General features: G+C 42.5%; 4 protein-coding genes across 7 annotated transcripts; 2 read left to right on the top strand and 2 right to left on the bottom strand.

Moving 5' to 3' along the window:
• Window positions 1-368: 368 nt before the first annotated feature.
• LOC117226306 (TBC1 domain family member 31) lies at window positions 369-3628 on the top strand. The gene is made up of 4 exons (XM_033480516.2): window positions 369-2088; window positions 2166-2635; window positions 2694-2923; window positions 2988-3628. The coding sequence occupies exons 1-4, from the start codon at window positions 706-708 to the stop codon at window positions 3254-3256; spliced, it is 2352 nt and encodes a 783-aa protein (XP_033336407.2). The 5' UTR covers window positions 369-705; the 3' UTR covers window positions 3257-3628.
• On the bottom strand, window positions 3342-5062 carry Aprt (adenine phosphoribosyltransferase). Of its 2 annotated transcripts, none has more exons than XM_033480520.2 (5): window positions 4947-5062; window positions 4738-4865; window positions 4430-4661; window positions 4272-4350; window positions 3342-3736 (listed from the first exon to the last, which is right to left on the bottom strand). In XM_033480520.2, the coding sequence occupies exons 2-5, from the start codon at window positions 4836-4838 to the stop codon at window positions 3597-3599; spliced, it is 552 nt and encodes a 183-aa protein (XP_033336411.1). In that variant the 5' UTR covers window positions 4839-4865; window positions 4947-5062; the 3' UTR covers window positions 3342-3596. The 2 variants fall into 2 exon arrangements, with proteins under 2 accessions (XP_033336411.1, XP_033336412.1); XM_033480521.2 differs by having other exon boundaries at window positions 4738-4842; window positions 4947-5043.
• A 267-nt stretch (window positions 5063-5329) lies between these two features.
• On the bottom strand, window positions 5330-17512 carry Lrt (Leucine-rich tendon-specific protein). Of its 3 annotated transcripts, none has more exons than XM_076525049.1 (6): window positions 17307-17512; window positions 14604-17147; window positions 9059-9428; window positions 8000-8314; window positions 7587-7919; window positions 5330-7524 (listed from the first exon to the last, which is right to left on the bottom strand). In XM_076525049.1, exons 2-6 carry the CDS (start codon window positions 14726-14728, stop codon window positions 6154-6156), a joined length of 2514 nt encoding a protein of 837 aa, XP_076381164.1. In that variant the 5' UTR covers window positions 14729-17147; window positions 17307-17512; the 3' UTR covers window positions 5330-6153. The 3 variants fall into 3 exon arrangements, with proteins under 3 accessions (XP_076381164.1, XP_033336406.1, XP_033336405.1); XM_033480515.2 differs by having other exon boundaries at window positions 14622-17147; XM_033480514.2 differs by lacking the exon at window positions 17307-17512 and having other exon boundaries at window positions 14604-17280.
• LOC117226310 (IQ and AAA domain-containing protein 1-like) lies at window positions 9400-14287 on the top strand. The gene is made up of 9 exons (XM_033480522.2): window positions 9400-9955; window positions 10024-10176; window positions 10296-10429; window positions 10506-10757; window positions 10835-11136; window positions 11198-11717; window positions 11989-12338; window positions 12401-12649; window positions 13296-14287. Exons 1-9 carry the CDS (start codon window positions 9810-9812, stop codon window positions 13740-13742), a joined length of 2553 nt encoding a protein of 850 aa, XP_033336413.2. The 5' UTR covers window positions 9400-9809; the 3' UTR covers window positions 13743-14287.
• Window positions 17513-17524: the final 12 nt, after the last annotated feature.

The raw sequence follows: 17524 nt of genomic DNA, 5'->3' as shown, positions 1-17524 counted from the left end.
CTAAGACATCAACTAAATTTTTAGAGACGAAATTCTGACGTTATGTTGCTTAATAATTATTTTCAAATTACAAATGGCATGCTATAAAAGTCACTCTTCCATCTTTAATTTGAATCCTCCAAAATTAAAAAAATCTTAACGAGAAAACATTGAAATCTAATTTTTATTCGAATGTATATGTGTAAATAATTCTTACCAGTTTTGCCATAAGGTACAACATAAAATTCGGCAAGATTCATTTGCTTCGTTTGCGATGCTGCTTGTAGCAAAATTATGAAGTTTCTTTCGGTGTCCGTATAGCGCCAATTAGTACAGGCAAATCGGGCACTGAAAGAATCTTCCTGATTTTTCCACAAGAGGCGCCACTAACGAGTGAATTATCCTTCGTGGGATTAGTAGCATTTTAGGATAAATTGGTAGAAATGGTACGAATCATTCTCACTCGTTTAAATAATATTAAAAATGCACAAATTTTAGATGGTAATAAACGATTAAAATAGTTTCTTAATAATCATTTTTACTTCATTCTTAATTCCGATTAATTACTTGTTTTCCGCAATACATATATGTAAAGAAAGTTTGAATGGCGTAAACAATGTGTTTGACGTTTTCAAATGTAAGCATAACCTGAATGTAATCTGCAATTGCCAAATACGTGAGAAGTATACTGAAATAAAATTAGTTTGTTTTGTACAAATTAAAAAAATGTATAAGAAGAACTGGCAGAATTTGCGAAAAATTGATGATGCTTATGAGCTCGAAACGGAAACTGTTCATAGAACCCAGTGTTCTGGCAGAATAAACTTTGTGCACATGGCATTCGATTGCCATGTAGAGTATCTTGTTGCAATAGATACAGCAGGATACTTATATTATATCGACCTAAGTAATACACCTTCTTATCAAAAATTAGGTAACATTGGACAAGCAACATTAGTGGCATTTAATCCTATAAATAAATTTGAGATATTAATCGGCCTTACTACAGCTGACATAAAAATTGTGAGAGTGAATACAAACGTTACACAATTTTGTTTATTGATTGCTCACAAATTACCACCTGCGCATATTTCTTTTTACAAACAATATTGTTTAACTTGTTCTCGTAAAGAAGTTATAATATGGTGCTTGCGTTCTTGTAGCAAGGCTCAACAATTAAGAGTTAATACAAAGAATGTTATAATAAAGAAAGCAAGCTTCTCAAACTTAGGGCACGTTGTTGTATTGTACTACAATGATACCCTACAAGCATGGAATTTTAAAGAATTGGAAAATGATGTTAAAATAAATGCAAAAACATTTGGTATTAAAAACATTAAGAATTTCATTTTCACACAAAATGGGAGAGCAATGGTCATGATTGGTGCTCGAAATAAGATTATTATTCTGAACACATGTGAATGGAATTTACTCAAGACTTTACTTTTGCCAGATAGTATTATTGGAGTGAAGCAAATGTCACTTGTGCCATCACCTTTGGATGGCGGAGCAAACAATGTACTGGCATGCATTTCAACGAATTGCACACTTTATTTTTTTGATCTGACGCGATCTTGTTTAGTTCATACTCTGCAGTCTAACAAGCCTATAAAAAAGATTGTAGTTTCTGCAGATGGCAGATATATAGCAATAATAGAACTAGAAGGATGCTTAAAATTGATCATGACTGGGAAATTAGTCTCAGAAAAATGTAAGCCCATGAAAAAGTTAAAGGAACCATGCAGACCAATTGCGCATGGTATACCAGATCACTTGCAATGTGTCAGGCAACTTATGAAACAAGAATTGCGTTTAGAAAGATTGATACCAATTTTGAAAGAATTCGGGGAGTACCCAGAAAAGTATCGACTTCTAATATGGTCCACTATTTTAGAATTACCAGGCAACAGAAGCGCATATTGTACCTTAGCTAACGAAGCTGCAAATGTACATTATTCGCCGAAATTTTTAAAAAATTATTCATTAGCAAACAGAAGCAAACAGATACTGTTGACGACAACAATGAATTGTTTGATACAATGGTGCCCTTTACTATCTCAGTGCTCATTCTTACCAAAGCTTGTTTTTCCATTTCTTATGGTCTCCCAGGTAACAAAGCTCGTTATGCAATGGTACAAATAATATTATTTATATCTTAGATTACAATTTGTTTGTTGTTATTACAGAAAGATCCCCTCCTTGGATTTGAATTCATTATCAGTATATTATTAAATTATTGTCAAAAATGGTTTGAATATCATCCTCTACCACCTTTAAATGTGTTAGGCATAATAGAAAATATCCTTCTACAAGCTGATCCTTCTTTGTTGAATATATTTTGCGAAAGAGGCGTAACGTCCAGCGAATACGCGTGGCCACTTTTAATGACTGCGATGAGCGAGGTTTTCTCTCGTTCTGAGTGGTTGATTCTATGGGATCATTTGATATCTTATAAAAAGCCATCGCTTTTTTTGATGAGTGTGGTCGCGTACAGCATTTGTTCACGGGAAATCATAATTTCTTCATTACACACTCCAGAACATTTTAAGCGGTACTATACCACACAAGGCCATATTAATGCAAAAGAGATGCTCAAACTTGTTCATAGACTTGATAAACATATACCCTTGAGAACACATCCTAGTCGTTATCTCAGGTAAGAGCAAATTATTACCATCTTATATATCATGTAAAGATTGTTTGATTGTTTACAGGAATGAATTAATTACATTACCCTCCAATGGACCATATTTGCCACTCATGTTACATGAATTTCCAAAATTCTTGACTGATGAAGTGTCTGTATTGGAGTTGGAAAAAATAAAACAACAAGAACAAATTGCATGGGAACATAATCGTAAAGCTATAGAAATTTCCGAACAGAAGAGATTGAAGCAAGAAGCAGAAGCATTTATGGAACAGATTAATCAAGCAAGACTTACCGGTAAATTACTGCAACAACTATTAGTTATTACTTCTAAAATATAAAATGACTTTATACTTTTTAGAAGTAGAAAGGTGCATCAAAGAAAAACTTTCCGATATCGATTGGATATCCGGAAGTACAGCATACATAAGCAAACCAGAAATGCAGTATAATAATATTCCAAAACTAGATATAGCAACAATTTCGAGTGACGAGGATATTTTAGATTCTAGAAACAACAAATCGAAACGTTACGAACAATTGCAACAAGACGTGGACAAATTGGAGTACGAAGTATATAGCCTTTTAAACTCTTTAAGATCACAAAAATCAAGAATGGGAAATACTTGATGTCTTTTCTGAATTCTATTACAATATGAAAAGCATCATCAGAGCATAGTATCTGAAATGGAATGAAGTATAAAAATATATGATATTGATCGTATAAATGATTGTATAGATTTATTGAACAATCTTTTATAATATTTATAATTTGTAAATACTATTAAAGAATCTCTGTACAAGGGATTAAAATTGTCTCACGTTTTTATATAAATGTACAAAAGTATCGAATTTTGTATTTATAATAATCTTAACTTAGCTATAAGAATAGCATGACTTGCTGTAAGATGTACATTGCAGCATTTTTTAATTTTAGATTGTGTGTGTTTCTCACATTACCTCAAGAAGGTTATTCATATTGAATAAACGAATGAACAGGTACATTGAGTTTCTCCTTTCCTTTTAGCCTATTTAACTCAATTATTACTAAACATTCGACCACGTTGGCTCCCAATGATTCTAATAATTCTATAGCAGCATTCATAGTGCCTGCAATCACATCATTGAAACATACCAGATTGAGTAAACATTTGTAGATTCAGTTTTTTAAGATGTAATTTCACATTCATGTAATGTATATTTTATAGTGGTTTAATTTTCAATTTTCTGTACTAGTTCTTCAACACTGTGTTGCATTCAAAAAACTGGGTATACAAATATTTTTCTGAACCACTATAGAGGGTGAGGAATTTAAAACAGCTCACCTAATAACTTGTTTGTCTTTAACAATAGAAATGAAGTTGCTTAGTGACAAGGAGCACATGGTGACAATAATTTTGCAATGATTAGAGGAATAGAAGACATATAAAGGTCAAACCTATTTTTTCAAATAGAATAGTATACTTTTTATTCTAGGGTCTTATTCTATGTAAAAAGAGCTGTAATTTTTATCTGAAGCCAAGCAACTTTTGCCTAGAACTTTCTTTTTATTGTTAAAGACAAACGAGTTATTCAGGTGACCAGTTTTAAATGCTGCACCCTGTATATTTTGAGAAATGAACATCTTTATAAGTAGACTCCTCACCTCCTGTTGCTAGTAAGTCATCGACAATTAGTACACGTGCTCCTTTGGGTATACTTTCCACTTGAATCGCTATTGTTTCCTGTACAAAGAAAATGTGTAAGCAATTTATGTGCAGCATTAAGAATAAAGAAGCAATAACTCAAATTTGATCTCCTGACCTCTGAGTATTCAAGACTGTAATCTTTTTCTATAACTTTTCCAGGAAGTTTGCCCTTCTTTCGAATTGGTATGAAAGGTTTCCCTAATTCCAGAGAAATCATCGGACCGAAGAGGAAACCCCTGGAATCCAATCCTACAACTAAATCAATTTCAAGGAATAAAACATGTTCCACTATCAAGTCTTTCATTGCTCTCAATGCTACCACATCGCGGAATGCGCCGAATATATCTCTGAAAATAATTAACTTTTTAAATAATTGACTTCTTAAATATAACCATCATAAATAGATGTGAATAGACTACTTACCGAAACTCAACACCTGGTTTAGGGAAATCAGGATAAGATTGAATTGCGTTTCGCAGCAGTTCGAGCTTTTGGCTCTTATCCATCCTGGGTATTGAAGTCATTAAACTACAATTAGCAATGATGGTTATCTAATAGCAGCAGAAGAAAAACTAATGTAAAGCAACATTGTATCATAAAACATTGAAATTAATAAATAAGGAGAAACATACTTAGAAACAATAAACGGAAATAACAATTGCACACGCAATTCAAGATTTGATTGAGGAAGTGGAAACCACGTGGACGTCAGCTGACTATTGGCTAAGGGGCCATTAGTAATGGCTAGAGATTACGATACAATCGTCATCTTGTGAAACGAATTGTTATCTACTGTATTAGAAGTCTGAACATGATCTGGCGTAAACAAGCTGCGATTAGATAATAAGAAATATCGTTTAGTAACTTATAAATCTATGTAAAAAACCATAAATGTACAATATTTAATCTACGTATCATTCTTTGAACACCATTCAAATTCCGGTTGCCTATGACAAGAATTCAACAATAATAGTATATTCAACTATGATGGAAATAAAACTCGATGGTCCACATATTCAAGCTTGTAACAACCACCACTATATATTTTATCGAAGTTGTTAGTTATTTTTATACGCTGCGATTTTTAAAAAACTTTGTACACGAATAATTCTAGTATTAATAGTATAGTAAAATAAGGAATATTCATTAGAGCGGGAGTAATAAAGACGAACATTAATTAAAATATTTACAGGCTTATAACAAAATACTTACATAAAATGTAAAAATATATAAGCCAAGTTCCTTAATGTATTAGTAAAGGTTTTCTAACTTTATACAGTATCTAAAACATTATAAAAATAACTCCTTCACTGATCGAAGCGCACTTTTTGTTAATGGTGGACGCATATCTGGCACCCGGAAATTTTATTATTCAACAATTATACTTTAATTAAATAATACAATAAAATCGACACATTGTCTTCTCTTTCGCAAAGAAATTATAACGGCGGTGTGGAAAATGAACACTTCATATAATAATCCACCCGTTTTTTTCTATCAACTTCTCGCAAAATAATTCCATATAGAACGTATCTTAATTCTATTACATTCGTCTTTATACTAGAATCTGCTGATACTTCTACTTGGAATTATCAGCTCTGTGACTAGTAGCTCATGGGGACAATCCCTCGCAATATAATCAGGCACACCATTCACTCCTACCTAGACTATTGCCTTGTCTTGAGAACATTAAGTTTTGTCAACAAAAATAAGCTGTATTATTTACAAAGCTATCGGTGTCTCAATTAAATATCAACTACCACTTCATGACGCAGAAAGCCATTGTACAACACTATAGTTCATTCTACGAACGAAAAGCTGCTGATTGAAACAATTCAATCAGACTTTCGTCGTGGCTAACAATTTGATGTAATGCGCTTTATGAGTGATCTCAAACTCCTGAGCGGGTAGGAAACATTGTGTCTGTATCCTGGGATGTCTCACCCTCTTCACAACGCTTCTGGCAAGTAATACGAGCGCTACCAAAAGAGCGCAGCCAGCCCCAATGATCACCAAAACAATGATCTCGGTGTTTTGCTTAAATCCTTGCACTTCGACGCAATGAAGCCGGTCCCGATCGTCCATGAAGTTTCCAATAATGTCTTCCTCGTCCATTTCGTCAAGACTGGCACAAACTTTGTAGCGACCAGGCAGTAGAACCTCTAGGGTCACGAACGTTAAGCTGCAGTTCAGCTTCTGCTTGCGAACTGCAGATTCTGCGTCGAAAACAACGATAGACAATTCGCATTCGGGTAGACTGAATTTGTTTGGAGTTGAGAGGCTAACATCCACATGAAGGAACCCTTGATCTGATACATTCACGTGAACTCCAGTTATTTTGGTATCAGTGGACTCTATAGCGGGTGTCTCTTGATCTTTCTGTACGTCACGTTTGGTTTCCTCGAGCGTGAGCACGTCACTGCAGCCTAGGCCCAAGGACACCTCGTCGTAGTTGCCTGGTACGAGGATCACAACGCAGTAGCGATACTTGTGACCTGGTTGCAGATTCAGGGAAGCTGGAATAGCCACCGGCAGCGAGCAGGGGTCCCTCATCATACGGGAATCACAATGAAGGGAACTGGAGACAGTCTGGACTTCGCTGTCGCCTATAGTTTCATAGACGATCAAGGTATCGCAGGTGTATCGCTCGGTACACATCTCCACGTGCCACAGAAGATTCACGCCGGTCGATCTGTCGTAGTGGAACTCCTTCAGCATTAATTGAGTTCCGGTAGAAGGCTCTCTGGTAGTGATAGGCGGCGTTGGATCGCCGCATAATAAACTACCAGGAGATACCTGCGTCAGGATACCGTTCTCCAAAGCTGGAGGCGTGGCACAAACCGCGGAGGATTTATCTTCCTCGTTTAAACTAGAGTTGCTCAACCAGTTGGCAAATTCTAAGAGCGTACAGTCGCAGTTTAAAGGATTGTCAGCTAACGAGAGCTTTTTCAATCGGAGCTTGGACGTGGGCACGTCGCTGGCTACCATAGTGATATCATTGTCGTCGAGGCGAAGATCTTGCAGGCTCTTCAGGGGTACTACTAAATCTGCGGTCAATGATCTAAGAAAGTTGTGGGTCAGGTCCAGGGTTGTTAATTTCTCCAAGTGAGCCAGAGAGGCGCTGGATACCGCGACGATGCGATTGTTCGCCAGGTCGAGCCTGGTAAGAGTCGATAGATACTTGAATGAGTCGTCCTCCAGCACATCGATCTACAAATAAGAATAATAATTTTAACATTGGTATAACGAAGAGAGAATAATTTCTAGGATACCTGATTATGGTTCAGGCTGAGGTAGCTCAGGTTTCTCAATCCTGTCAGTGCTCCTTGCGTGATGTTAAACAGCTCGTTTTCCGACACAGTCAGAGACCGCAGACGTGGCATTTTGGGCAGAAAATTTGGACCCATCGGACCTAGCAACAGATTGTTCGACAAGTCGAGTTCCTCCAAGATCTTGAGGCCCCTGAGAGCTGACAACGCTGACACACTCAAGCGGTTGCCTCTCATCCTCAAGGAGCGCAGTGAGGGTAACGAGGCAAAAGCTTGCGGCGATAGTTGAGATAACAGATTGTCGCATAAGTCCAAGTACGTTAGATTTGATACCCCCTGGAGTTCAAAGACGGCGTAAAATAAATTGTAGGTAAGTTCACAAATTTGACTATATAGTCTATCGAGTATAGCGTTACCTTGAAAGAGTCCGCTTCTAGGGTTTTCAGTTTGTTCTGCGACAAATCCAGTCGTTCCAGACCAACAAGGTGTGACAAGGCAACTGTGGGCACAGAGTCCAAGAGATTGTTGGGAATTCCAAGGGCCTGAAGAGGTCTTGCCAACGCTGTGAACGCGTTCTCGTGAACGCGTCTTAGTTCTCCTGTGGAAACTACCAAGCCATGAAGAGCGACGCCTTCGAGAAAGCGTGCTGGTAACAAGGAGATGCCCGAGACAGTCACATCGAGGAGCGAAATGGTTCCTGGGCGACTAGATCTCAAGTGTTTGCTGATAGTCTGCAACGAAACAGTTTTGGTCAATCTACCTTTCATCGATTATCCTAGCTCGCGTGCATTGCGGATGGCTCGCGTTGCCAACGGATCGTCTAGGTTCCCCGCTAATTCCAAGATTAATTAGTTATACCGGATTGCATAACGGGGATCATTCGATTCGCGGTGGTATCGCAAGGAAGGATATTCGTCCGAGTAATTGGTAACGGGACATTCGATGCAAACCAGCCAGCGTATACAGGAGAGGAGAAAAACGGGCTCCGCACAATGGTCTCTCTGATAATACGAACGACTTGTATTTCATCGGCGGTCTATACGCCCACACCCGCCTGGCGGGTGACTAAAAAATCGCTGACCTCGATACCGTGGCAAAATAATCATATTCTAAGACAAAACGCGCGATGAAACTTATCTGCAAGCGACCGGTAATATCAACCAATATCGATTGCAGTATATTCTGGAAAATATTTTTCGCGACTTCCACAATGTCTTCCACAAGTAACAATGCGTATTTTCAGAAAACTTCGGAAAGCCTTTCTATACATCGTGAAGTGTCCAGCGTGTCCATTGCGATCCGAAGAAATACTTGCTACTAATCTAGGAGAAGCAGAAACGATGATCCGGTTTTAAGGTCTCCTTTCTCGATACACCCAGTACAATCCAGGCGTGGTCGTTAATTTCATTTAAAGGAGCCCCATGAGTCACCGTGTGCATACGTTCAGGATGAAGTGTACCACGCGTGAAAATTACCTGCAGCGTGGTTCTATCGCCGGTGCATCGGAGCGTGTGTGGAAAGTCGCAGGAACACTCGACGCCCGTTTTTGTAATATTTGGACACTCCCAAACAGTGTCGGGCGATGGCGAAGGCGAAGGCGAAGACGAGGGCAAAGACGCGTGGGACGAGTCTTTAACATTCTCCTCGACCGGACTTTTTACAGCGTTTGACGAATTATTCACCGGTGCCGCCTCGGTCTCGTCCGGGACCATCGTAACCGTCGGGATGCTCGTCGTCGCCTCGTCGATCGTTCTCTCGTCTTCTATCGACCCCTTCGATGCGTCTGTGCATGACGCCAGCGTTGTCAACACCAAGATCAGCGAACATCGTGAAGTCCACAGCATCCTAAAATGATTCATTGGCTTTACAGATTGATCATAAACAAGGATAACATCGGTTGCCAAACATTCTAAACGTCTGGATTAGTAGTTTCTACGTTCTTGCGACGATTGCAGACCGAACACGAATAGAAGCAACAAGTTGTTAACTGAACATTGTCCGATTCAGTCTTGTCACCTCACCATCACCATCCGCTTTCAATAACCCAACTTTCGGCCCTTCGATCACCTTACAAATTTATCCGTGAATACTCCGATAAAAACAGCTTCCCTTAACACCCAAAATCAGTAATTGGTGTTTCAGTGTCTCAACGGAGGCATTCAAGAGCAACGGTAATCGAAAAGCCAGCCCGTTGAAGCCCGGAGAAAGAGACTGCCCCCGAGACCGATGTCGCATAATCACTACAATGAATTGTGGCTGATCGCGAGGAACGACTTGGAGAAATTGTTAATGCTCGATCGGAGGATACAAGCCCGGACGCGAACGAGGAGGAAGGAAGAAGGTTTGAACATGCTACTTCCCACGTATTTGAGGTATACGATTTATAATTTACGCCCGGGATCGACGGCCATGAGTTAGAAGAATCGATCCGACCACGTAGATATCGCAATTTGGTGAAGAGACTGATAGCCTGTCACGATCAAATGGTGCAGACGCAGAAACGCGACCTGATCAAACGTGTTCTGGACTGCGCGGTTGGCCGTATGCTCGACTACAAGAAAAGGATCGTTGATCTGAATTTCTCGGATTACCAGTAAATAGAACAATACGTTTCATCGAATCCTGAACACCCTCGTTCGCGATGTTCTTCGCTGTTTACAGAAAAAAACCGCAGATTTCGTTCTCATGACAACCGAACTGAAATCTGTTCAGGTGGCCCGACGACTTCATGAAGCAGTTAAAATACAGTCCGGACGATGTCGAGATCACGATGTCAGCGAGTGGCAAGGACTCGGTCCAGCAGCGTAGAAAACGCATAGAGGAGATGATAGAGAACGCTTTGAAATGCACGTCCTGTAGCAAGTGTTACAACGAACGACCGACATATAGAGCGTTATTTTGATTTAACTGGATTTCTTCTAGTACCGGCAGAGGAATATAAAGCATCGGTGACTGAAGCCGAAAGTCTGATAATGTCAGAAGCAAGCGCGACGATAGTCCGCAGACGCAGAGTGAGGGGAGAGAGCACGGCGACCCCGTCGATCCTTCAAGTCTCACCGGAAGAGTTAGCAGCCCGGGAAGCTCGCCGCGCCGCGGAGGAAACCATGAGGAGAGCGATATTGCTTATACAGTCTCACGAGAGAGCGAGGATCGCGAGAATCGCCGGAACCGAGCGTCAGTAATAATCATGTAACACGTTCAGGACGGCTCTAACTGAGCCTCGAAATAAAGAGAGTCGTACATTGTTGCAGTGGAGCGAATGAGCGTTTACAGAAGAAGACTACAATTCGGAGAGATCGTTCCAAAGAAGCTTCCCAGGGACACGTTCGAGAGAGCCGCTAGAATAATACAGAGAGCCTGGTGGAACTACATGAAAAGGAAGAAGTTGAAGAAGAGAATGTACCGATTGGAAGAACTACTAGGAGCGGCAGCACCTCGCCACAAGTCCGACCATGTCCTGGTGAAGGACAGAGAGAACTTTCAGAGGAAGCTGGACCAAATGCCGGTGTTTGTTAATCGGGTCGAACAGGCGACACAGGATCATCGGGCGAAAGTAGTTGTTCAGTGCATAGGAATTGTTTCTTTGATAACGATGATTGTCCAATTCTTGTAAGCTGTGGAAGATCAGAGGTCCAGGTCTGATGGAGGACATCACGGAAGAGATACGCGAGTGGTTCATCGTCTGGTACAACGAACTGGGCCATTTCGACGCGTATCCTGCGGAGAGCTTGGGCGGTACTATACTGGTTGTTACCGAAGAAACCCTAACTCCGCAAGAGTTCCTCGCTCAGAAGAAGATGACGAAGCCCGATCCAAAAGCTCAGCAGCCGGAGACAACGCCGATAAAGAAGAAGATGAAACATGAGACATGGATGGCGGAAACAAAGGCGTTCAGGCTTTTGGACGCAGCGAATCAGGACTTCATTGCGGACTGGAGTTTTCGTGACGATTCGGACGATCCTCGAAACAAGATTTACGAGGATCTAATCAAGAACGCGCTGTGTTACGAGCTGCAGTTAGAGATGAGGAAAGCGGTCGACGAGCTAATGAGGCTCGAGCTGAAGAGGCTGAACCAGGCGCTGAAGAAAGACTGTAAAGCCGATGGCAGGGAAGTTGAGATCCCTCGATCGCACGGTGGGTTCCCTAATTCCATCCCCTGCGCTTGAAACAAACGAGACGTTAGACTCGTTGAGACAATCGTACTAACAGCGATACGATTTCGCGACAGAAAACTTTCACGTTAACCGATAATTAAGAAGTAATCAGTCACTGGGTGACGCGCGATTGTCGAGTCGATCTCGTAGCTGCTGTCGTAGGCGTAACAGAGAGCCCAGCGATTATTCACAGTCGATTGTTTCAACGAGTGTGTTTTAAGCGTGTTTTAAACCGTATTTCGTTTCTCAAGGAGGAAAGAAGAAAAGGAAAGGGGAGAGACGAAAGAAAGGCAAGCAGGACAAGTTCACTGTGGAAGAGAGTTTCAACGAGCTGGTCCAAGCGGACATTATCACGAACTACCCAACAACGTGTCTGAAGGACTGGCTGGGAGATCTGTCGTATCAAAACTACGAGGCAGCCAGAGAGTTTCGAGACCACCGGCACCGATTAGGCGAGATCAAGCAAGTGGTGATGGAGAACTGTGTTCTTCCATTGAGCTCCAAAGAGATACACCAAATCGCGCCTTTGGTGCGATCGGTATGCATCTGCGGGCTACCTGGACACGGGAAGATGTTCCTGGTGAACGCGATTTGCTCCGAGGTTCGCTTTATCTTTCGGTCGATAGCGTTTCGAAATTCTTGAACTTTTATGGTTTTACACAGATCGGAGCATTGTTAATCAATATGACGCCGATCGTGTTGGTGGACAAGTACTTGGGGAAGAAGAACGAGCGGAAATTGATAGACATGATCTCTAAAGTGGCTCGTGAGCTGGCTCCTTCCGTAATTTTCATCGACGACGCGGAGAAGGTTTGGGCGAAGAAAGTTCCTCCGGAGGAGCAATTCGTGAAACCGAAAAGATTCGCGAAATATTACCTGAAGCTTGTGAAAAGCATCAAGCGAGGCGACCAGGTAGGTTCTTCGATGAAGAACATTATACATGAACGACCATATTTAGATCCATTTCAAACATTAACGCAACCGATCGATCGTGACAGGGAACTGCGTTGCTATAATGCAGGATAATTAATTCGTCTCGACGAAAGCGCGTTGATTGTTCGATTCGGTTGTCCGCGAGGAAAGCGGCCGGTGTTGCAACCGATCGATGTTGCATTGCCTTTCCTAAAGTGGCGAGGAATGTTAAAGTTGGTGATCTGGTAGTGCGCCCACTATATGAAATTCTCGATATTCCTGTTTCGACTCTTTCTCCAATATGAATGAACCACCTGATTAAGCCGGGGCTGGGTACCCCCACCTTCGGGCCCAGCCTCTTTCTCATTCCCAAACGATCGCCCGTGCCTGGTCATCAATGAAACACCTCCTACCAAACGACCAGGACGTAGGTGGTAGCAAGTTAACATAGGATTTAGAGTGTCGACGATTCCGGGCGGATACGTGCGACCATTGGCGTAGAGATTCCAACGTATGGATTAATTATTCATTGTTGTTTGGCAATTACATGAAATCGATACGCCGCATGATCGCCGTCGACGCCGATCGTACGCTCGATCGCCGGTGAAACGCGTTCAATAAAGTCCCCCCACGTGATACTTTACAGATCCTATTTCTCACGACCTCCTCGGAGCCATATAAAGCAACAAGTCCCTTCGTCAGGGTACACGACAAGTTCATAATGATTCCTCTCACGGACTACAACACGCTGTACATGTTTTACAAAGATCTACTGATGAGGTACCACGGCGTCGATCGCGGGATCGACGTCTCCAGCCTGGCCAAAGTGTCCGAGGGCATTCCTCTGGAGTTCATAAAACAGGCGGTGGAGAACGTGATGAACGTTAGTCGAAGGATCACCCTCAGGTTCAACCCACTGAACCAGCAAGAAATCTTGGAGGAGCTGCTGAAGTACAAGGCGCCCGCGAAGAAGACGTTGGACCAGTTCGTGAAATTCGAGTCGCGAACTCCGCTCGGGAAGAAGAGAGCGAGATTGGCGAAGGCCGAAAAGGCATTACGCGAGCGGATGAAACGGATGGAGCCCAAGAAGTGATTCGTAGAAAACGTATCGGCCGGGTTTTTCATCCGGGCAGACCGTTCCGAAGGTTTTCTGTCCCGCGAGAACCGTTCACCGAAAGCGAGGGAACGGAAACTTGTCAGCGAAAACCGTGGGACGTAAACGCATTCACAGAGGCAAGGCTGCGCTTTTCATCGAGAAAATGTTGCGCGGTTTCCTCACCTGTTTACCAATCGAAATCAGGATAGAAATTCGAAGGGAACGGGTTGGAACGAGAAAACGACGTTCTTTCTAAGAGAGAGACGCGTGATCATCGATTGAGCGATTCCTTCTTTCTTTCGTGTCGCGATTCGCCAACGTCCGCGTCCGGACGTGAAACTGGTTTTAGTCTTCGTAGGACGCTAAAAACGATCCTCGAAAAAGAGAAGCCAGACGCAGCGAGGAACGACGACGCTGAAAAAACTTAACGCGCTTAGATCCGGTCGTCGATTCTAAATACAACCACCTTCGAATATTCTTTACAACTTTGGCAAAGCCAGCTAACAACGTGTAACCGTGGAATAAAACTGAGAATGAAATTATGAATGGCTAACACGTTGAATTCATTAAGAAGCTCTAGTGTTGTGGGTGCTTCGATCTAGGTAAGACAACCCACTAGAATGACGAGGTTCTTACGCACGTTCTATTTCTCGTCGCACGCGGTGTTTCAAAATGTTAAAAGTATAAACATTTTGCTGAGCTAGTTATTATTCGTTAGGGCCATGTAAAATATAACTTGCCAGTGATACTGGTTCATTAGATGGCGATAATTTAATAACTGAACGAGGTTTTGAATCCTAAAAAGGACGAAAGAACGCATTGATCTTTAACGGAGAAGTTCTGCGGACGCACACGTACCTACGGCAATGTGTATACCTCTGATCCGGGTGTTCGTGGACCCTTAGGCCCCTGCGGCTTCTCTTCACGCTTGGCACACGCACACGCAGTATGTCGTAGCACTTACGCAGGCGCGGCGCGGGCATTCACGCATCCAACCCACGTAGAGTGTTGCGCGCGGGCAACGCTCGAGAGGGCCAATCGCAGGCTCGAGAGAGCTGACCAAACCGAGAGAGTTGTCACACGGCCATAGGCGCGGACGCTTGAACTTCTCGGACCCGGTTTAGACGAGGACCGGTGGGCACGAACGTGAACCAACGGACAGAGACGGTGACACCAGTGACGCGTTCGCCGGGTGCATCTTCCGGTTTGCTGCGCACCAGCGTCCGGACGAAGTCTCTGTTACACCCGCGGTTCAATGGGGCTTCGCCGCGACGGTACCCTTTGTAAACGCGACGAAGAACGACCGTACGACGACGTGGTACTAGCTGATACTGTGCACGAGGCACGCGGTGGGCACTCGTGCCGAGAAAACGTCGCCTCCGCCGTGTCCACACGGTGGGGACTCCGCCGGTGCGTCCGTCTCTCTGTGTCTCTCGGTTTCCACATAGCATAGCCATGTATGGAACACGGGACGACGTTCTCTCTCCCGGCCCTTACGCCCACTTGAACCGCTGCCGCTCTTGCTCCCGCTGCTAGCCGCGATTCGTTCTCATAGTCCCGAAGAGCAGGTATCGTCGCGGCGACGTCACCGTTACAGGTTGCCCGACGACGTCGCCCCATCAACCCTGCTTCCCTTGGACAGAGATTCCTCCACTGTACATCAGACCGATCGTCGTCACGCGGTGGTTTCGAATCTAGCGCGCCCCATGCAAGAAACGCCGCTAGCAACGGGAGATAACAAATGCTTAGCAGATCCGAACTAACGCTACGTTTCTTGGAGAACGGATGCATTCGGTAGCGATACTTCAGATCTTATTAGTAGACTGTAGATTCTTATGTAAAATTCCGCTTTAAAGATTATTTTATAGATCATCTTCAAATTTTGCTTTAAATATACACAAATCTGCAGTCTACTGATTACAATGAATCGTAAAATTTTTTGCATCTTCGTCTTGTCCTTTGTGTCCTTGCAGTTTGAAAATATAATCGGAGATTTCTTGAAGTTCGAAAGTAGAGTTGGAGATTTAGAGTTAGAGATGTTTAGCATTCAGGATTTGGGTTGTAGTTTGTGTGAACTGCTGAAGGATCTAGTCTTGTGAAGTCTGGTGAAAGGAGTAGGGGATGCGACGACCTAGAAATGTGCAACGCTTAATTAAATATATTTGTTCAGACTGACTGAGACGTTGAAACGCTTGGTATTTCATGTAACAAAAAAGAAAAAGTACACTTTATTTCCCACTCTTTGTTACTCTGCATAAATGTTTCACAAGCGGTCTCTGGATGTGGTCGGTCTCCGTTCGTCTACACAAGGGCGTTCTGGAAGAAGGAGAAAGGGTGAGAGAGGCAGAGAGAGAAAGAGAGACGGAGAGACTCCGAAGGCCTTCGGAATCTTCATGAAACGCTTTTTGATACTGGAAATCGGTCTCTCGCCGTTACGAAATCACGTAAAACCGGGCCTTTACGCCCACGCGGGCATGGCTGGCGTAGCTACGGTGAAAGAAAGTTAAACTTCTTTAACGAGCTGAATGTTTACTACGTGTCCAGCGAAAAGTGGGACTGGGACGGTACGCGCTGATAATGCCTGTCTCATCTTACGGTGATTTATTGTTTGAAAGAGAAGCTCGAATGAAAAAGTACGCGTTAATTGAGTTGGGTCGGAATAACTTCCGCTACAAGCGCCTGGGAGGCTGAAAACTGAAACTAAAGCGAGGGGTGGGGCAGGTCATTAGTTTGGCGAATTGATTTAAATCGTAGAAAATTTTGATGACGAAAAATAAAGTGACCTTAAAAATTAATTCCTTTTTATCATCAGCTATCTGTTGTTATTACCGAAGTGCAATAATATCTCGTAGAAATAAACGGTATTGCATGGACTCTTTCGATGCACTTTTTCTCTCTCCTTGCTCCAGCAATCTCTTAGTTTCTCCGCGTTTACCGGAAGTTTCGTAGATTCCAGTCCTCCGCATATAATCACTGTTTTTGCACAATGATTTACGCGGCGATGCGACTTCGAAAATATCTGAAAGATACGACGACGCTTGAGGAAAGAAGACAGAACGATTATTGGGCGTAAAGATAGTCTTTTTACGGAAGCAGAAATCGAAGATGAAGAATGCTTCTCCCAGATGCCATTGAACCAGGCGGCTCGCTTCGACTGGAACAAAAGTAATTTTTGCAGGACAAGAAAGGCCAAGGAGAAGCGGCTCCCCGTGGTCCCCGTGACAGCTTGATCGAGGGGTTCATTGTATACAAATTTCCCAGGAATTTAGTTCGTAAATTCGCGGTTTATGTAATGGCTTGAACAGCGGTCGAAGATGATGTCTGCATCAATCGAACGCCTTGGTAGTCGTTCTTAAAATCCTCCGGATGACTCGGTCTGTTCCTTTTAAGGCTAAAAATAGTCTAGATCGAAAGAAAATGTTACATACGGTTCACAACTTCGTTCATACGTGTACAATTATTTGGAGAACACCATTTTTCAACTTGGATGCAGAACTATTTTACATAATATTTTATATATAATGAACTTAATATATTGAAAGAGAATGATAGAATAATTACCAAGAATCTCAAAGAACAAAGCAGAAACTCAAATGATTCTGCGAATGGAAGTGGCTGTTCACACGATACTATCGAAAGGGCCGCAAATGCTTCCACAAAAAGCTGCTTCGACTGAACCGGCTACCAGTCAGCTAGTTGATCGACCTTTACTCGTAACTTCAAGCCAGTAGCTCGATTTTACGAGCGGATATTTAAAAGGTAGGATGCTGTTGTGATTC

Source organism: Megalopta genalis, chromosome 11, assembly GCF_051020955.1.
Source record: "Megalopta genalis isolate 19385.01 chromosome 11, iyMegGena1_principal, whole genome shotgun sequence".
Classification (NCBI taxonomy): Eukaryota; Metazoa; Arthropoda; class Insecta; order Hymenoptera; family Halictidae; genus Megalopta; species Megalopta genalis.
The sequence above is the reverse complement of the archived record's forward strand: the minus strand, read 5'-3'. Positions and strand labels throughout refer to the sequence as shown.